Raw genomic sequence first — 15,653 nt, forward strand, 5'->3', positions numbered from 1 at the left:
CTCCTCCCCCCCCCCCCCCCCCCCCCCCCCCCCCCCCCCCCCCCCCCCCCCCCCCCCCCCCCGCTCCGCTCCTTCTCAACCTTCCCTCCTTCTTCTTCTTCTTCTTCTTCTTCTTCTTCTTCTTCTTCTTCTTCTTCTTCTTCTTCTTCTTCTTCTTCTTCTTCTTCTTCTTCTTCTTCTTCTTTTTTTCCTCTTCCTCTACTTCTGATTCACCAAATAAGGTGAAAAACATCTATGGTTTTTAACGAAGACAAATACATAATGTGGGATAAATCAACAATTTGAAATAAATCCAGTCTCATAGTTTTAAGCTTTAAGAGTTAAAATTAACTTCTTTTTTTTTTTTAGATGAGAAGCTAAGGATCCCCAGTGTTAGCCACTTTAATTAATTTTATGATTGTCGACCTTTTTCTTTCTTTTTATTGTAGATCTGATCTTAGGACACAGACATGTCGATAATGGATGGGGGCGATGACGATAATTTGGTCCCCATCATTTTAAACGAAAGATCAGAACTGTCACAGCTTGCGTCATTTCACCCTGGTAAAACTATCATCGTCAAATTAGAGGACACAGATGATGGCGCTGGTCAAATGTTTCAAACTTACACCACGTCTGTCAACAACCTGGAGAAAGAAGATGATCAGACTGAGATAGCTTTTGAAATAATTCAGGAACCATTGCTTAATGAAAGCACTGTCGTTGGAAACCAATTATTCTTTGAACCAGACTATCAGTTGGAAAGAACAGTTCATCATGCAAAAGAGCAAATTGTCTCTATTGAAAGGGGAAAAGATGACGGACAAGTGACAATACAACCTAACAAAAGTCAAAATAGTACTCTTGTAAATTATTCGCTTCAGGAGCAAAGTCAGAATAGTAATCTTGTCGATTGTTCATTTCAAGAACAAAGTCAAAAGAGTGCAGTTGCTAATTATTCAACCCAAGAAGTAAATATCGGTGCCAATTATGGTGCATCCACTAAGATTGATTTACCAATAAAATCCTCATTGCAGTCTTCCACTCAAAATACATTAGAATTAGATAATGTTCTTGAATCAGATAACCTTAATAAAAGTGACAAAACTGTTGAATTACCAGACTTTATCAAAAAGACTACAATTGAGGCATTTGTCAAAATGATTGTGTGCAGGAAGATAACAGTGGAGAAAAAAGATATAAAATCTGGTGACATTGTGGATGTGGAGGTGAAAATGGTAAGCTAATTTGTTTACTCTACTTTTTTTTTTTTTTTTTAAATTTATGAATCATGAATTAAAACGTAATAAGATTAGATATGGGTCAAAAAATTCAGTCAAAATTGTGCTCATGTCTATTTGTATGTATTTTATTCCCGTGAAATTTGGCCATGGTCACTTAATATTTTCAAGGATTTTTCTTCCTAATAATATTAACTTATTAATTTATTTGTTTTGCAGTCTTTACATTGACAATTTTAACTATTTTACACTGTTGAAATTATTCAATAAAGCACAACTCTGGCTGTGAAAATGCTCCTAATATATATGTCTTTTATGTGGCTGAACAGAGTCCAGTGGTTCCTGAGATGTCAGTTCACCGCTGATGGGTATATTGTTGTCCATTGTTACGAATTGATCGAATGCTTTTGCCAAAAAGTTGTGTGGAACGGGAACAGCATAGTTGATTTCATATTGCTGTTGGTTGTCACTCCAATCAAGGTGTGCGATTAAGAGAAAAAATTATGTTTTTCGGGAATGTGTAGCATATAAGTATAAACGGAGTGTGTGATTAACCGGAGTGAACGATATATACATATATATATATATATATATATATATATATATATATATATATATATATATATATATATATATATATATATATATATATAAAGTACTTTATTAGACTGGTAATGAAGGTTAATTTATTTATCTTTGAGTATCCAGGTTTTTTCTCTTTTTTCTTTTTTTTTTCGTATTCTTGATCTTTATTTATATTTATGTTTTGTTTTGTTTTTCAGGAAGAGGAGGAGCCAGTTGTTCTCGGTGTGGACTCTATGGAGACAACTGAAGATACCATGTCTGGAAACATTTCAAAACAGAATAGAGGCTCTTTTAAATCTGCAGAAACAGGTCCTAAGGCCATTGATTATCTTTCTGAGAAAACCCTGAAAACTAGTAAAAGCCTGCTGTCAAATTCTTTTGTACAATCAGCTCTGAAGAAAAAAATCTCAAAAGTGTTGCACACTGGCAGAAATTCGTTTCCATCTACCAGTAGTCCAGAAAGTCCAAATTTCAGACAGGCTAGAGATGACAAAAATAGTAAAGATTATTCTGAAAGTGATAGTGAATGGGTGGAAGAATTTCATGATGATAGTGCTGATTATGTTCCTTTTCGAAATTCAAAACATAAACAGTTGGAGAGAAGGCAAAGAACTGTTAACTCATACAAAAACAAAGAATTGAAAAGTAAATATTTTACACCGCAAATCAAGGTAGAAAAAGATGGCAGTGACATTCATTTACCTAAAAAGAGAGGAAGAAAAAGGAAATGGGAGAGAACTATTGGTCTTTCGTGCAATATGAAGACATGTCAATTCTGTAACAAAAGTTTTGACTCTGTCTTGAGTTGCAACAAGCATATGAAGAGGGGGATGTGTGTGTCATCACATTTTTGTTTCATTTGCTCCAAAACGTTTCATTCTGAAAAGCAATTAGAAATTCATATCTCATCTCATAGGAACGATAAGAAACATTCTTCTTCATATGATTGCGCCGACTGTAAAAGATCCTATCGAACTAAGTCAGGATATATAAAACACTTTAGAATGGGAACTTGCTCCAAACGAGAGGTCTTTGAAGATGGTGAAACAGGTGATTTTAGTTGTGAATTTTGTGACTCTAGATTTAGTACTCTTGATTACTTACATTTGCATCATTACAAAGTACATGAAAATCCCAAAGATAGACACATATGTCCTGACTGTGGTAAGACATTTTACAGCTCACAAGGTTTTCAGAGACATCGTTCAGGACGACCATGCACAGAACCACTAAAATGTCATATTTGTGGTAAAACTTACAAAGCCAAAGAAAGTTTCAAACTTCATATGAAACACCATAGGTCTGAAATAACTGGCATTACATTTAATTGCGATGAATGTGGTCGTAGTTATATGACGGAAGCAGCGTTGACAAAACATAAACTTCTACACACTGGTGTAAAACCATATAAATGTGATGTATGTGGAAAAGAATTTGCAATGCGGTATCAAGTGAAAGACCATGCCAGAATGCACAGCGGGGAAAAGCCATATTCTTGTTCTATATGCAAAGTTTCATTTAGCAATAAAGGTCATCTAGGAAGGCATCTTCGGTCTCATGAAAACGGGACCTTTTACGAAGAGGAAGGCCAAAGAAAATGCAAGAACCTGAAAGTAATGTTAGCGGCATTGGTAGCAGTAGTAGTATGACTGGGGAAACGAAGGTTAGATTTGGACAGACTCTCAAAACAATGGATGGTCAAATGATTCAAGTTATTGATTCAGGGCAGATTTTCAGTGGCCAAGGAGATGCACCTGCACCTATGATAATTCAAGCCGACAATAATACAATCATCATAGCTGAGGGATGGCCAGAGAATTCCATTTCTGTACCACAGGCAGTCGCCAATTCCAATGATAATGAAAACAATGTTGTTGGCAGTTAGAAGGGAATAAATTACGATTGTTTAATAAAAATGTGTACCTACACTACATATTGAGAAGACTTCGTGGATTGACTCAGAAAGTTTAGGCTTTATCTGATTTTTTTCTTTTCTTTTGTTTTATTTTAATCTTCCTTTTTTTTTTATTCTTTTATATATTTATTTTTTGTTTTTGGTTTATTTTTTTTTGGGAGACTTTTTTTGTAGTTTTGTTTGATTTTGTTTTATTGTTCATTTTTCTTTTCTTTTGTTTGTCGCGCGCACATGTGTATATGTATGTGTAGTGTATGTGTGTGTTTATAATTTAGTTGAAGATAAGGCTGGACATAATCTTCCTCTGTGTTTCTATCTTTGGATTGTAGTTGCAGAATAATGCAAAACGTTTTTTCTGTCTTTTTTGGGAGGGGGGAGGGGTGGGAGTGAAAGGAGGGTCCTTTTAAATATTGGCAATGATTCAATGATGCTGAATTAATTGCCATAAACTATAAACAGTGCAGCTTGCATGGTGTAGATGAGACTAAATAAAGTGAGTTATTGCATGTAGTAGTTTACTCCTCAAATAAAACCACAAATTATTGATTTGGGCCAAGGTCTCCTCAACTACAGGCCGTTGCACCCAGTCAAGAGCGACTTGGACACAACCATCCATTGCCTTTCTCGGCTAAATCTTTACTGTTACTGATTTTACTGTTACACAATACATATTCACTGCCTTTCATGCCACTCCTTTGTTTGGACCAAATGGCTTGTATCGGTTTCGCGCGCTTTTTCTACTTTCTTTGATATGGGATCCATTACAATTTCAACAAGGGTGGCTGGTCATCAGCGCTGTCTGATTTATTATCACGCTTTGATATATATATGTGTGTGTGTGTGTGTGTGTGTGTGTATGTATATATATATATATATATATATATATATATATATATATATATATATATATATAATGTCAGCGAGACAAAACACATACTACACCAATAGGTTCAGATGATTACCATATTATTATGCTGCCCAGACATGAACAAGTAATCCTGTTCCGCCTCAGGACAGGACACAATTGGATTCAGTAGTCTGATGTCACGCCGCCCGGCAACGGCGGCCATCTTGGTTCTAAACAAAGAAAATCATTACTTTTTATTCTTCATGCTGGCTAGAACTTTTCATATGTCTTGTGATCAGAATGTGTAAAAGTCAAAACATGATCAAATTTATGTTTTTTTTCCCCTCTGGATACGCTTTAATGCTCGCCGGGGAAATATTTCATACGGGCGCCCGCCATTGTACCGATAGTTTAGAGCAAGTGTTACTTAGTTATCATGCGTCATTGGGAAGGAAGTGACATTACGACTGTTGAAGAGTATTCACAATCGACTTAAAAGCACAGACCAATGCTCTTTCTCTCTAGTTTGCTATGGCACAGACGCATGATACTAACACAGTGGCCGGTCTGCTCATTGGTAAGAGGTGGAAGATGCAGAGCATATATAGGTATAAACTGCCGCGATACAGAAAATTTGAAAATGCACCATAGAGAAGAGATTTGGCCTTCTGCAACTTCTCTACGTTAAAAAAAAAAAAAAAAAAACTTCTCGACCCGCTAGAAGAACTCAAAAAGACGAGTACCTTCATCTTCGAAACGGGACTCCAGATATAAAGACATACGAGGAGAAGAAGAAGATATGTAGTATATAGGTCTGACATCCGAAGGCAATTATTTATATGCCTTGTTTAACAGTATTTTGCGTCTTTTTTTATTTATTTTTTTTCTTCTTTTCTTTTTTGAGATTTCGATTTATAACAATGAGCCCATAGTAAATTGGGGTATCAGACATGCAAATAACTGCACGTCGTTTCAAATGTATAAATCACAACGTTAGCGCGTTGAATATTACAGAAGCAGATGCCACCAAGAAGCTTATAATATGAACATTTTATAAGCTTCTTGGATGCCACCCAATTATAATTTGGTAAAAATGGAAATTTTATGTCGTACGACTGAATAAATTGTACGAGCATGTACGAGAGTTGTCCTTCCCTTTGGTCGTACTTTTACTTTCGATTTCCGATAAGTTCTGAGAACAGACTCCAGCTAAGGACACGGGCCTTAGTATGAAGTTTTAACCAAGAACACCTTTATGGTTTGGTCACAAGATTATTCGTTATGAATTTGAAGACTAGATTTGGAACGTTGACAAATTTTAGTCGACTGAACTTCGTTTTCTATCAGTTTACTCGCCCGTGCACAACTTCAACCAACCCAACGACGGCAAAAAAGGCTTCGAAATCCAAGGTGATGAAATTAAATGATAATTTTAGATTTTGAAATAAGAATATGTTTTGAGAACGAGAGGCCTTCCGAATGCTCCTACATCCCCAGTATTCATTGTTTTTTATAATGTTCTGGGGTTTTGGAGGGGGGGGGGAACTTTTTTTATTTTAAAGTTTAAAGTCTCCCCCCTCCTAAACCCCCTACTATCTAGAACATTATAAAAGACAAAGAATACTGGGGATGTAGGAGTTTTCGGAAGGCCTCCCTATGAGAGCAGAAAGGCACATATCAGCTTTTTCACCTCCTTTCCTCCATTGAGAAAGGCTATGGTGGCACTAATGCAAGTAGCTCATATTGTTTGCGGGAGGCCTTTCGTCTTCCAAAAGCTCCTCGTGCTAAGGGAAACAACTCAACTAACCCTAGGAAAAAATAAAACCTAGTATCTTTAACTAACCCTAATAGAAAAAACAATCACCCTAGCACCTTTACTAAACTTATAACTAACCCTAATAGAATACAAAATCATCCGACCTCGAGCTTGTTTGCGCATTAGGCAGGACTGCTGTTGAGCTTTCCTTTAAGCAGTCTGGCTGAATTTAAATCTGTCACAGGCTCAGGCTGGTTATAGTTTGTGGCATAGGGGCTAAAACCGTGGCTTTGTTAAATTGAGATAACGCGTTTGTTTACATGACCATTAAATTAAAGAGCTTTGAATACTCTGTTCGTTAAAAAGCAGGCTCCTAGCATCATTATTACATTAAATACGACCTCAACAAAGTAAATGTTACTGAATTTACCACTTTTTGGAAAAGTCATCAAGTGGTTCAGCGGCGTAGCCTGGTCATTTAGGAGCATGGGGCTGGATTTGAGATGGGTTGTCGCTAATATATATATATATATATATATATTATATATATATATATATATATATATTATATATATATATATATATATATATATATATATATATATATATATATATATATATATATATATATATATATATATATATATATTATATATATATATATATATATAAATATATATATATATAAATATAATATATATATATATATATATATTATATATATATATATATTATATATATATATATATATATATATATATATATATATATATATATATATATATATAATAAATATATATATATATATAGAGAGAGAGAGAGAGAGAGAGAGAGAATTTGATGCACTCAATTATTTTACCAAAATTTGTATGTTCTTTGTAACTTGTTCATCATGCCTGGCTAAAGATAAGCGATAGCCACTGTCAATCTGTGCACCTATGTGAAGAGTACCAACGGTTTTCAATCTAGTGGTGATATTTAAATGTAAGTTAGACTTCTGATGGTTCAATGCTCTCTGTGTTAAATTTTTCAAACAGGTAAATCCACTTCTTGTCCAAGACAATTCTGTATTGCTGTTATCGCCAAACAAAATACAATTAAAAGAAAATAAACTCTTATTTTCTATTCTCACCGATAGCCAAGGAAAACGACTATACCAATCTTTATCAAATTAAATGACCGATTTTGTTTCCCGTCTTTAATAGTGAGTACAAAATCGTTTGGTTGATGGGGACCGAGACTTTTAATCAAAAGTTTATTTTCCCTATTCAAAGAACTGGTATTGATAGTCAACAGATAATCAACGTGATTCATCACACTTAATAGCAATTAATTAAAATTTAAAAACAAACACTGCACACATCAGATTAACACACTCAAGTTAAAAGGCACAATGGGGAATTCAATATCACATGCCTGACACGCCTCGAAGAGGGATGGGTAACAGGTACAACACCATTGCCATCAATGGAACAATTAGGTCATTGTGTGTGGCTGCGAGTAAGAAAGCCACAATGACTCAGTTCAACGTCAAGATGCCTCTTGATGCCCACAGTCATAGCACACGACAAACGTGAAATGCATCGCCTGGTTGTACCGTGGGAATATGGCTGGAAGCCTTCTCCACCTTTAAAGCCACACGCTGTACTGATTGGTCAGGGGCACGAGTACAACTCGAGCTGTAGTAAATTCAAAGCGGTGTGATTTGTTCAAGTTTTGAGGCTCTGTAAGGGTTTTTTAACACCAGGTCAACAATGAATTTCATTGTTTGTGAAACAGAAAAATTAAAAGTGTGACTTTTTATTGTTAAATTCTTACATACTTTCAAGACAATGACGACCTGTGGCTTAGCCTTAATAGCCTTTAAGGCCCTACGCCACTGAAGTGGTTATAGTGGAATCATTTTTGTATTAAATAAATCAGATTTAGACCTAAAGCCATTGTTCGTGCGAGTTGAAACAAACTATTGACAATGGGCAATATTTCTCTTACGGTAAAGGAATTACATTAAGTACAATTCAGGACCTGGTTTGAGCACATATAGCATCATTCACGGGTTAGAAATCTAAAACTTTTATACACCTCAAATAATCAGTAGAAAGTTTTCTGGTGATAGTTTCAACAGTTTTTTAATGTTTCAGTAAAGTCAAACATTTTCACTCTGTGCGGATCATGGTGAGATAATATTGAGCTTACTGGTTATAATTTGTTTAAATCTCATTTTCCGTAAATTTGAGATGTCAGTGATATTTTCATTTGTAGTCTGTTTGGCGAGGAATTTTTGTTTTATAGCACAAGTATTACAGTTACAGAATTGCATTTTTTGGTTTGCAGAATTATGGTTCTGAAATAATATTGCAGAAATAATGTATATACAATGGGACCTTGAAATCGAGAAACCCCAGCTTATCAGGACAAATTTGCCTGAGCTTGACATTCATTTTGAATATTTTATAGCAAGCTTTTTCAATTTCCAGCTTTGAAATATCATGACAAAGCTACTGAACACATAATTGAAAGATGTCATTACACTGAGACAGCCACAACTTATGGTACACTCAATAGGTGTACTTCGGTTGAATTATTTCGTGGCCTGTGTCATTTTTTGTCTCCCGAGGTCTAAGAAAGTTTCATACATATACAGTTACTTTCAAAAGCGGTGGGACGATGCATTAACCCATGTAAGAGCTTGCATCAACGTGTTTTCCTCATCTGGTCTGACACCGACCTCAACTAAAGGGTATGGGTGACTCAATGTTTTGTGTGAACAATTGATGTTACATTGTTTTGAAGGTGTTTACAACTATGTATGTCCAGTTGATATCGCCCTGGATCTCTGTAGTTGCTGCCAAAGTTACGAAAGAAGATCACAAATAGAAAAATATGATTCTACTGTGGTTTCCACTGGTCAATTGGCTTAATTGGATGAACGATGTGTAATCCCCATTTAATCTTGTCATACAACAAAAGTATAATTCAATTAACAATGCTTTTGGAAAGAATTACAAATGGAAAATGAAGAACATTGCATAGATTATTGGTTTTCAATTTGGTCCCAGTGCATTTTATTATGGGTGTTCGAAAGACCCAATTTCCTCCCACCTCTGATCAAGGAATGCTTTCTTACCTTCTGTCTCCTATTAAGTCACAAGAATGCTGTTTCCTTCAACACATTTCTTTTCTATAAAAAAATTTTTATTTATTAATGCACAGACATCTAGGTCGCTCCTATATTTAAACAATGTATTTGGTATCCTACGTTTTCACACCATACAGAAGGCAACCCCAAAGTTTGTTGACTTCGTTCAGCTTAAAGCTGTTGGAGGGGCAGGAGGACAAGGCCTTCCAAGTATGGTGGTTTTGGTGGGGATGGTGGTAAGGTGATTGTCAGAGCAGACAAGAAGGTCAAGACATTGAAGAGTGTACTGGTAAATTATCCTCGGCAATTCTGCAAAGCTGGAACTGGTGAAAACAGCACGTAAGTCAAGTTATGGTTGCAACATTTTGATTTTTCTATTTTATACGAAGAGAAGTATTTTTGTAATACAATCTTTTCCGCAAATTAAAAAAAAAAAAAAAACGAAAGATTGTGAGGATGAGAAATAATGATAAGGATTAAATTATAATGATCCTTTCTTATCTTGATCCTCTTGTCCTCATTCTTGACTTAGATGTTGTTATTATTGTTGTTGTTGTTGTTGTTCTTCTTCTTCTTCTTTTCCTTCTCCTTCTTCTCACAGTGGCTGTTGACATCATTATTCTAGTTATCATAGTTACCATAGTGGTGGTGGTTTAAGTACTTAATTTAATTTTTTTTAATTATTATACTTCATCAAGTTTCTATTTAATATGATAATATTTATGACTTGTTTGATTTTGGAGCTTTTAGTAATATTATATTTGCTTTTATTTTTAATATTTCATATGCAGAAGATTTCATGTTTTGGGCGAGAGCGGTAAAGATCTTGAGATTCGAGTACCAAGAGGAATCACAGTCCACAAAGCAGATGGAACCAAAGGTTGTAATGGAAGCAGTCACATTGATTTTAACGATTAAAGTAAAAAGAAAACTATCTGTCCACTATGATCATAAGCATCATTATCATCACTATCACTTTTATCATCATCATTATCATCATCATCAACAACAACAATAGCAACAACATATATTTAGGTCCCCTTTTTTGCCTATTAATTTTAACACTTCATTGTCATATAACATACTTCTGCAGTGGACTTGAATGAGCAAGGCGAGAGCTGCACTGTGTCAGAGGGAGGCCCAGGAGGAAACCACAATACAAAGTTTTTGGGGTTGAAAGGTCAAGAAAATATCATAAATCTGGAATTAAAGTTGATTGCTGATGTCGGACTAGTTGGGTATGTGAGAGGATAGCTTTATATTTATAATGATTATTTCCACTTTTATCATTCCACAGCGATCTGACATTCTTGTAGAGACATTCTGATGACTCATGTTATGTTGTACAGCTATGTGATCCAGTTGTATGACACTCGCCTTTGGATCGGAGGGTCCTGGGTTTGCAATAGTTGAGTCCTTGGAAAAGGCTCTTTTACTCACATCTTCCACCATATTCAGGGGTAAAATGAGTGTCTGGCCGTTAACAGCATTGTCTCTGTCTGGAAAAAAAAAATGTAATATCACCTAACAGGTGTCATGTCTTGTTCCAAAATGTAAAGCACTTTGAGCATATTTAGTGGATGTTGAGCTATAGAAAAACATTTTTTTTTAAATTTTGTTTTTATTATTAATGTTACCACCATGTCCATCTGGTATTATATCAAAATGGTATAAATTATCAAAATTAGGGATTGTATGGTTTTGAAGTTTAAGAAACAAAATTCACTCAACTCTTTGAAAGAATTTATTTTAATTCAAGTTTTATAAGTCAAGTTTTTCCGGTTTAAAGATATATGTCATGTGACTGAATCTGTGTTTGGTGTTGTCATTTCAAGTAATGAGCTGCAGCCATGATTCAAAGGACATTTGCTTACTACTAGAAACACTTGTCTGATTCAAACTGGTGGATAAGTAAAATAGGAATGATGCTGTGCTATTTAATAGTATTTTGTTTTTATTAGATGTATTTTATTGGTTTCTACAGATTTCCAAATGCTGGCAAATCAACCTTCCTTAACACCATCTCAAAGGCGAAGCCAAAGATAAGTGAATTCCCATGTAAGTATTTACTATTTGGAGATTTGATAATAGTTTATTTATTCATTTATTTGTTTATTGTTTTATTTATTTACTTATTTATTTGTTTGTCCATTCATTTATTGATTTTTAAACAGTTATTTGTTCATTTCTTTATTTTTTCATTTATATACTTAGTTATTTATATATTTATATACTAATTTATTTATTTATTTAATTAATTTGCTCACAGTTACAACTATAGCACCTCAAATTGGAATGATGGTCTTTGATGATGGCAGGAAAGTAAGTTGAAGCATACTTTGACATATGTAAATTAAGCTTTCAAGGGACGAAACAAAATGCCCAGAAATTTGGGGAGCATCCATATTATGACGTCATTCATAGACCTTTGCATTTATGTTTCTTTTCATGAAAAGTAAGTAGGCTCAAATTGTTTAATTTTTGCATATTTTATCTTTAATACTATAACCTGCAACTTTCACTTTTTGCTTATTCCTTGTTTATTTTTTTTCTGCTATGCGCTATAGGCAGTTGAAGGCATTTTCTTGCAACTTGTTGGTTTTTGTATTGTATCAACCTTACACTTACACTCAAGCAAGGTTTCGTTGAAGTCTCTTTGGAACATGCTAAAAAGTTTGAGGAAACCAATTTCAATGAATATTAAGTGAGAAAGTTTGGGACATTCAAGTGAGTTTGGGGTCACTGTGTGTTCGAGTAAGAAAAGAATTTTTCTTTTAATAAATATAATAACTTAGACAACTGAATTAATATCTCAACTTATTATTTTTTAAATTATTATTTTCTTTAAATAGGGTTTTTTTTTTGTGTGGCTGTGACATTATCTACTGTGTGAATTGGAGTGATGTGGAATAAACCTCTCTTTGTTTAGATTTCAGTTGCTGATCTTCCAGGCTTGATAGAGGGAGCCCATCAAAATTTTGGAATGGGAATAAAGTTCCTTCGACACGCTGAGAGAACTAAAACCCTGCTGTTTATCTTGGATATTAACCCTTTTCAGTTGTCGGAGAAATACCCGCAAAGATCAGCGTTTGAGACTCTTCTTCTCCTCATTAAAGTATGTAAATGTCAACGAAAATATTCTATAATCTAAAATATTATTATTATTTATTAGCATTATTAATATTATTATTATTATTATTATTATTATTATTATTATTATTATTATTATTATTATTATTATTATTATTATTATTATTATTATTACTATTATTATTTTTATTTTCTTTGTTGTTGTTATTATTATCATGATTATTATTAATACTTTTATTGTTTTATTATTATTATTATTATTATTATTATTATTATTATTATTATTATTATTATTATTATTATTATTATTATTATTATTATTATATTTTCTCAGGAACTAGAGGAATATGGCCATGGCATATTAGACAAACCTGCAATGTTGGCACTTAACAAAATAGACACAGACCCCAGTGAGACGAAAGTCAACAAATTAATGGACCTTGTTAAGAATTTGCCTGGTAGGATTTATTTATTTTTACTTTTTGTTTGTTTTGTTTGTTTGTTTGTTTGTTTGTTTTTTTGGGGGGGTTTTTTGGGGTTTTTTTTTTTTGTTTTTTTTGTTGTTTTTTTTAGGGGGGGGGGGGGGGGGGGGGGGGGGTTGTGCATAACACATTTTTTTTGGTGATTAAAAAAACAACAATTATAAGTCAATAAAATGTTAATAATATGATAATTATTGTTTTAGTTTGAGCAAGTAATATATATGTGTCGGAATGAACTAAGTTTAGATGACTGACTTTAAAATCAGAAAGATCAGGAAGAGGAAATTAAAGTTTCTCTAAGTTTAAAACCAAAAAAAATTCACTCTCCAAGATTGTTTTAACATTTCATGAAGGGGGAACACTTCGGGTGAAAAGAATCAACACCATCATATCTTATGACAATATTTGACACCTGTGTTTAATTGTATGAATTCAGTAGACACTCACAGTTTTATGATGTCAGTCTAGACACGCTGGCGCCAAGTGTTAAAATTGACACAAGCCGAGGAGTAGGTAGTTGTCCTGGATACTATGATAGTCGACAGGATATGGGAAAGGAATGCGAGCAGTTAATGTTTTGGGACTTTTACTTTAATTTTTTATTTATTTTTCTATTTTGCAATTTATTTAAAATTCATGTTAAATTAAGTTTGCTGTTGGCAAAGGGCTTTGAGCACATTGCGTATATATATATATATATATATATATATATATTATGCTATATTAATGTTCTAGTATTTTCTTTTTTCTTCTTTTTATATTTAGACTTGTAAATTCTCAGTCAATTAACTGAAATCAGTCAATTTGTCAAATTCCAATATTTAAAAAAAGGAAAGAAAGAAAGAAATAATAAAAAAAGAAAGAATTCACAAATCGTAGTCGAATGACCGTAAAGTAATTAGGAGTGTTCCACAGCGCTACGCATAGCGCATGGGGACCGTTTATATTAACGATGTATATATTGCCAAGACTAAGCGACGCTTTTTATAAAAGGCGTGTCTGAACACATCCCTGGGTATTTTCACACATCCTTCGTTAAGTTATTTTTTCACTTTCCAAACCCGTCGTGATCCCAACTGTAGCCAATTTTAACTGAGCCACCGAGCGATAAATTTCACTGTTTCATCTAAGCCAAAATTGACCACATTTACCTGGCGAGTCTCAAAACTATGATAAAGTAAATTGCGAATGTTATGTAGACACCTTCAAATCGAAAGTTAGGATAGATTGCTACAAGCACATTTCGATTGCCTCACGTTGTAAACCAACTGGTTGACCGTTTCTTCACTGATTGAGTACCTGATTATAAGGAACAATGGTAAGTAGCCTAATTAATTCCCGTGCAAATCAGGACGTTTTCTGCCATTGTTTTGCTCAAGCCATGTGAGCTTGCTGTTTTGTGGCGATTTACCTTCATTTCGATTCTTTGAATTTTTCCGCTACGCCTGCCGAGGTTATCTTCTTGATAATTCACTTCTACTTAATAATTCAGTGTATTGGCCAGAAGTCATATTTATTTAATTTTTTTTTTTTCGGTCATTTACTGATTGAAAATCAAGTTTGCTCATTGCTACATTATTCTAATGTTCTCACAATGGCTTAGCTGTTCGTGGATCACAATTCAGACTTGTCGAGCATCGATAAAGATGTGAGGAATAAATTCAATAGGTCATGGCTAGAAGTTAAAGATGATAATGGTGATTATTTTTCTGACTATGTCAAAAAAATTCCAGAGGCAGGAATATGATTTTGATGAAGTCATCTTTACCTATATGAATGACATGCTTATTTAGCATTCCTTCTACATCAAATTATGGCAGTCATACTTCCAGTAAGAATAACACCCACTATTTTAATGTATTGTATTTATCACTCTCCTCTCCAATGATGCCCTAATTTTAAAAAAAAATAATTGAATCTTCAGTTTGTCGAAGAGTTTCAGTCAATTTTTATAGAGCTCATTTACAGGTCTATTATATTGGGATGCATAGGTAACAATTTTACAATTCTCTGCATGCATTTTAATTTATATAGATTGTTTTTCATATTTTATTCTTTGCAATTTTATTTTCTTTTTAGATTCTTTGGATCAAGTGACTCCTGATTTTCATCCCACATCTGTCATTCACTTTGAAAAAATATTCACAATGTCTGCCAAAAAGAAGAGAAACATTTTGTCTGTAAAAAACGGAATTCGTGAAGTCATGGATGTAAATGCAGAGAAAAAGAGATTAGAATTATCTGAGCACACAGATAGCACAGATAACAAAGATGATTGGATGTTTATCAACAGCGAACATGTTAAAAGTAAACTGGTTTGAAAGTTGAAGCTTAAGTTCAGTTGACTTTGAATGATGTAAAGTAATTTTTAAAAAAGTAGTCCTTCTGTGCCGTCAGCCCATAAAACTGGAGTTAACCTCGGTTTTTAAGGCATGAAACTGGCAATAGCAATTGCTTGCTATGCTTTGGCTAGGGCACTGGTCTAATGCAAAATATTTTCCACCAGATCTAACAGAGCCAGCTACCAATCACTTCTGGGTGGATAAGGGGGTCAGAAAACAATCTCGACTGCACCCGGATTCACAAGCCTTGTATAACCCTTGAAAACAAAGCAAAACA

General features: G+C 33.9%; 3 protein-coding genes across 3 annotated transcripts in view; 2 read left to right on the forward strand and 1 right to left on the reverse strand.

The window, feature by feature from the left end:
* Positions 1-15,653, reverse strand: part of LOC144964285 (U3 small nucleolar RNA-associated protein 15 homolog) — a 115,058-nt gene that overhangs the window by 47,819 nt on the left and 51,586 nt on the right.
* On the forward strand, positions 433-3,695 carry LOC144964284 (uncharacterized). The gene is given in 3 exon segments (XM_078898370.1): positions 433-1,217; positions 2,003-3,377; positions 3,380-3,695. Coding segments are annotated over 3 exon segments (2,454 nt in total). The 5' UTR covers positions 433-449; the 3' UTR covers positions 3,691-3,695.
* Positions 5,099-15,550, forward strand: LOC144966639 (GTP-binding protein 10-like). Its single transcript, XM_078903399.1, is given in 11 exon segments — positions 5,099-5,144; positions 8,801-8,898; positions 9,537-9,663; positions 9,666-9,801; positions 10,254-10,342; positions 10,556-10,700; positions 11,447-11,520; positions 11,732-11,784; positions 12,392-12,577; positions 12,887-13,010; positions 15,114-15,550. Coding segments are annotated over 11 exon segments (1,320 nt in total). The 3' UTR covers positions 15,356-15,550.

The sequence above is a fragment of the Berghia stephanieae genome, chromosome 2 (assembly GCF_034508935.2).
Source record: "Berghia stephanieae isolate SIO BIC M18660-M18661 chromosome 2, UCSD_Bste_1.3, whole genome shotgun sequence".
NCBI lineage: Eukaryota > Metazoa > Mollusca > Gastropoda > Nudibranchia > Aeolidiidae > Berghia > Berghia stephanieae.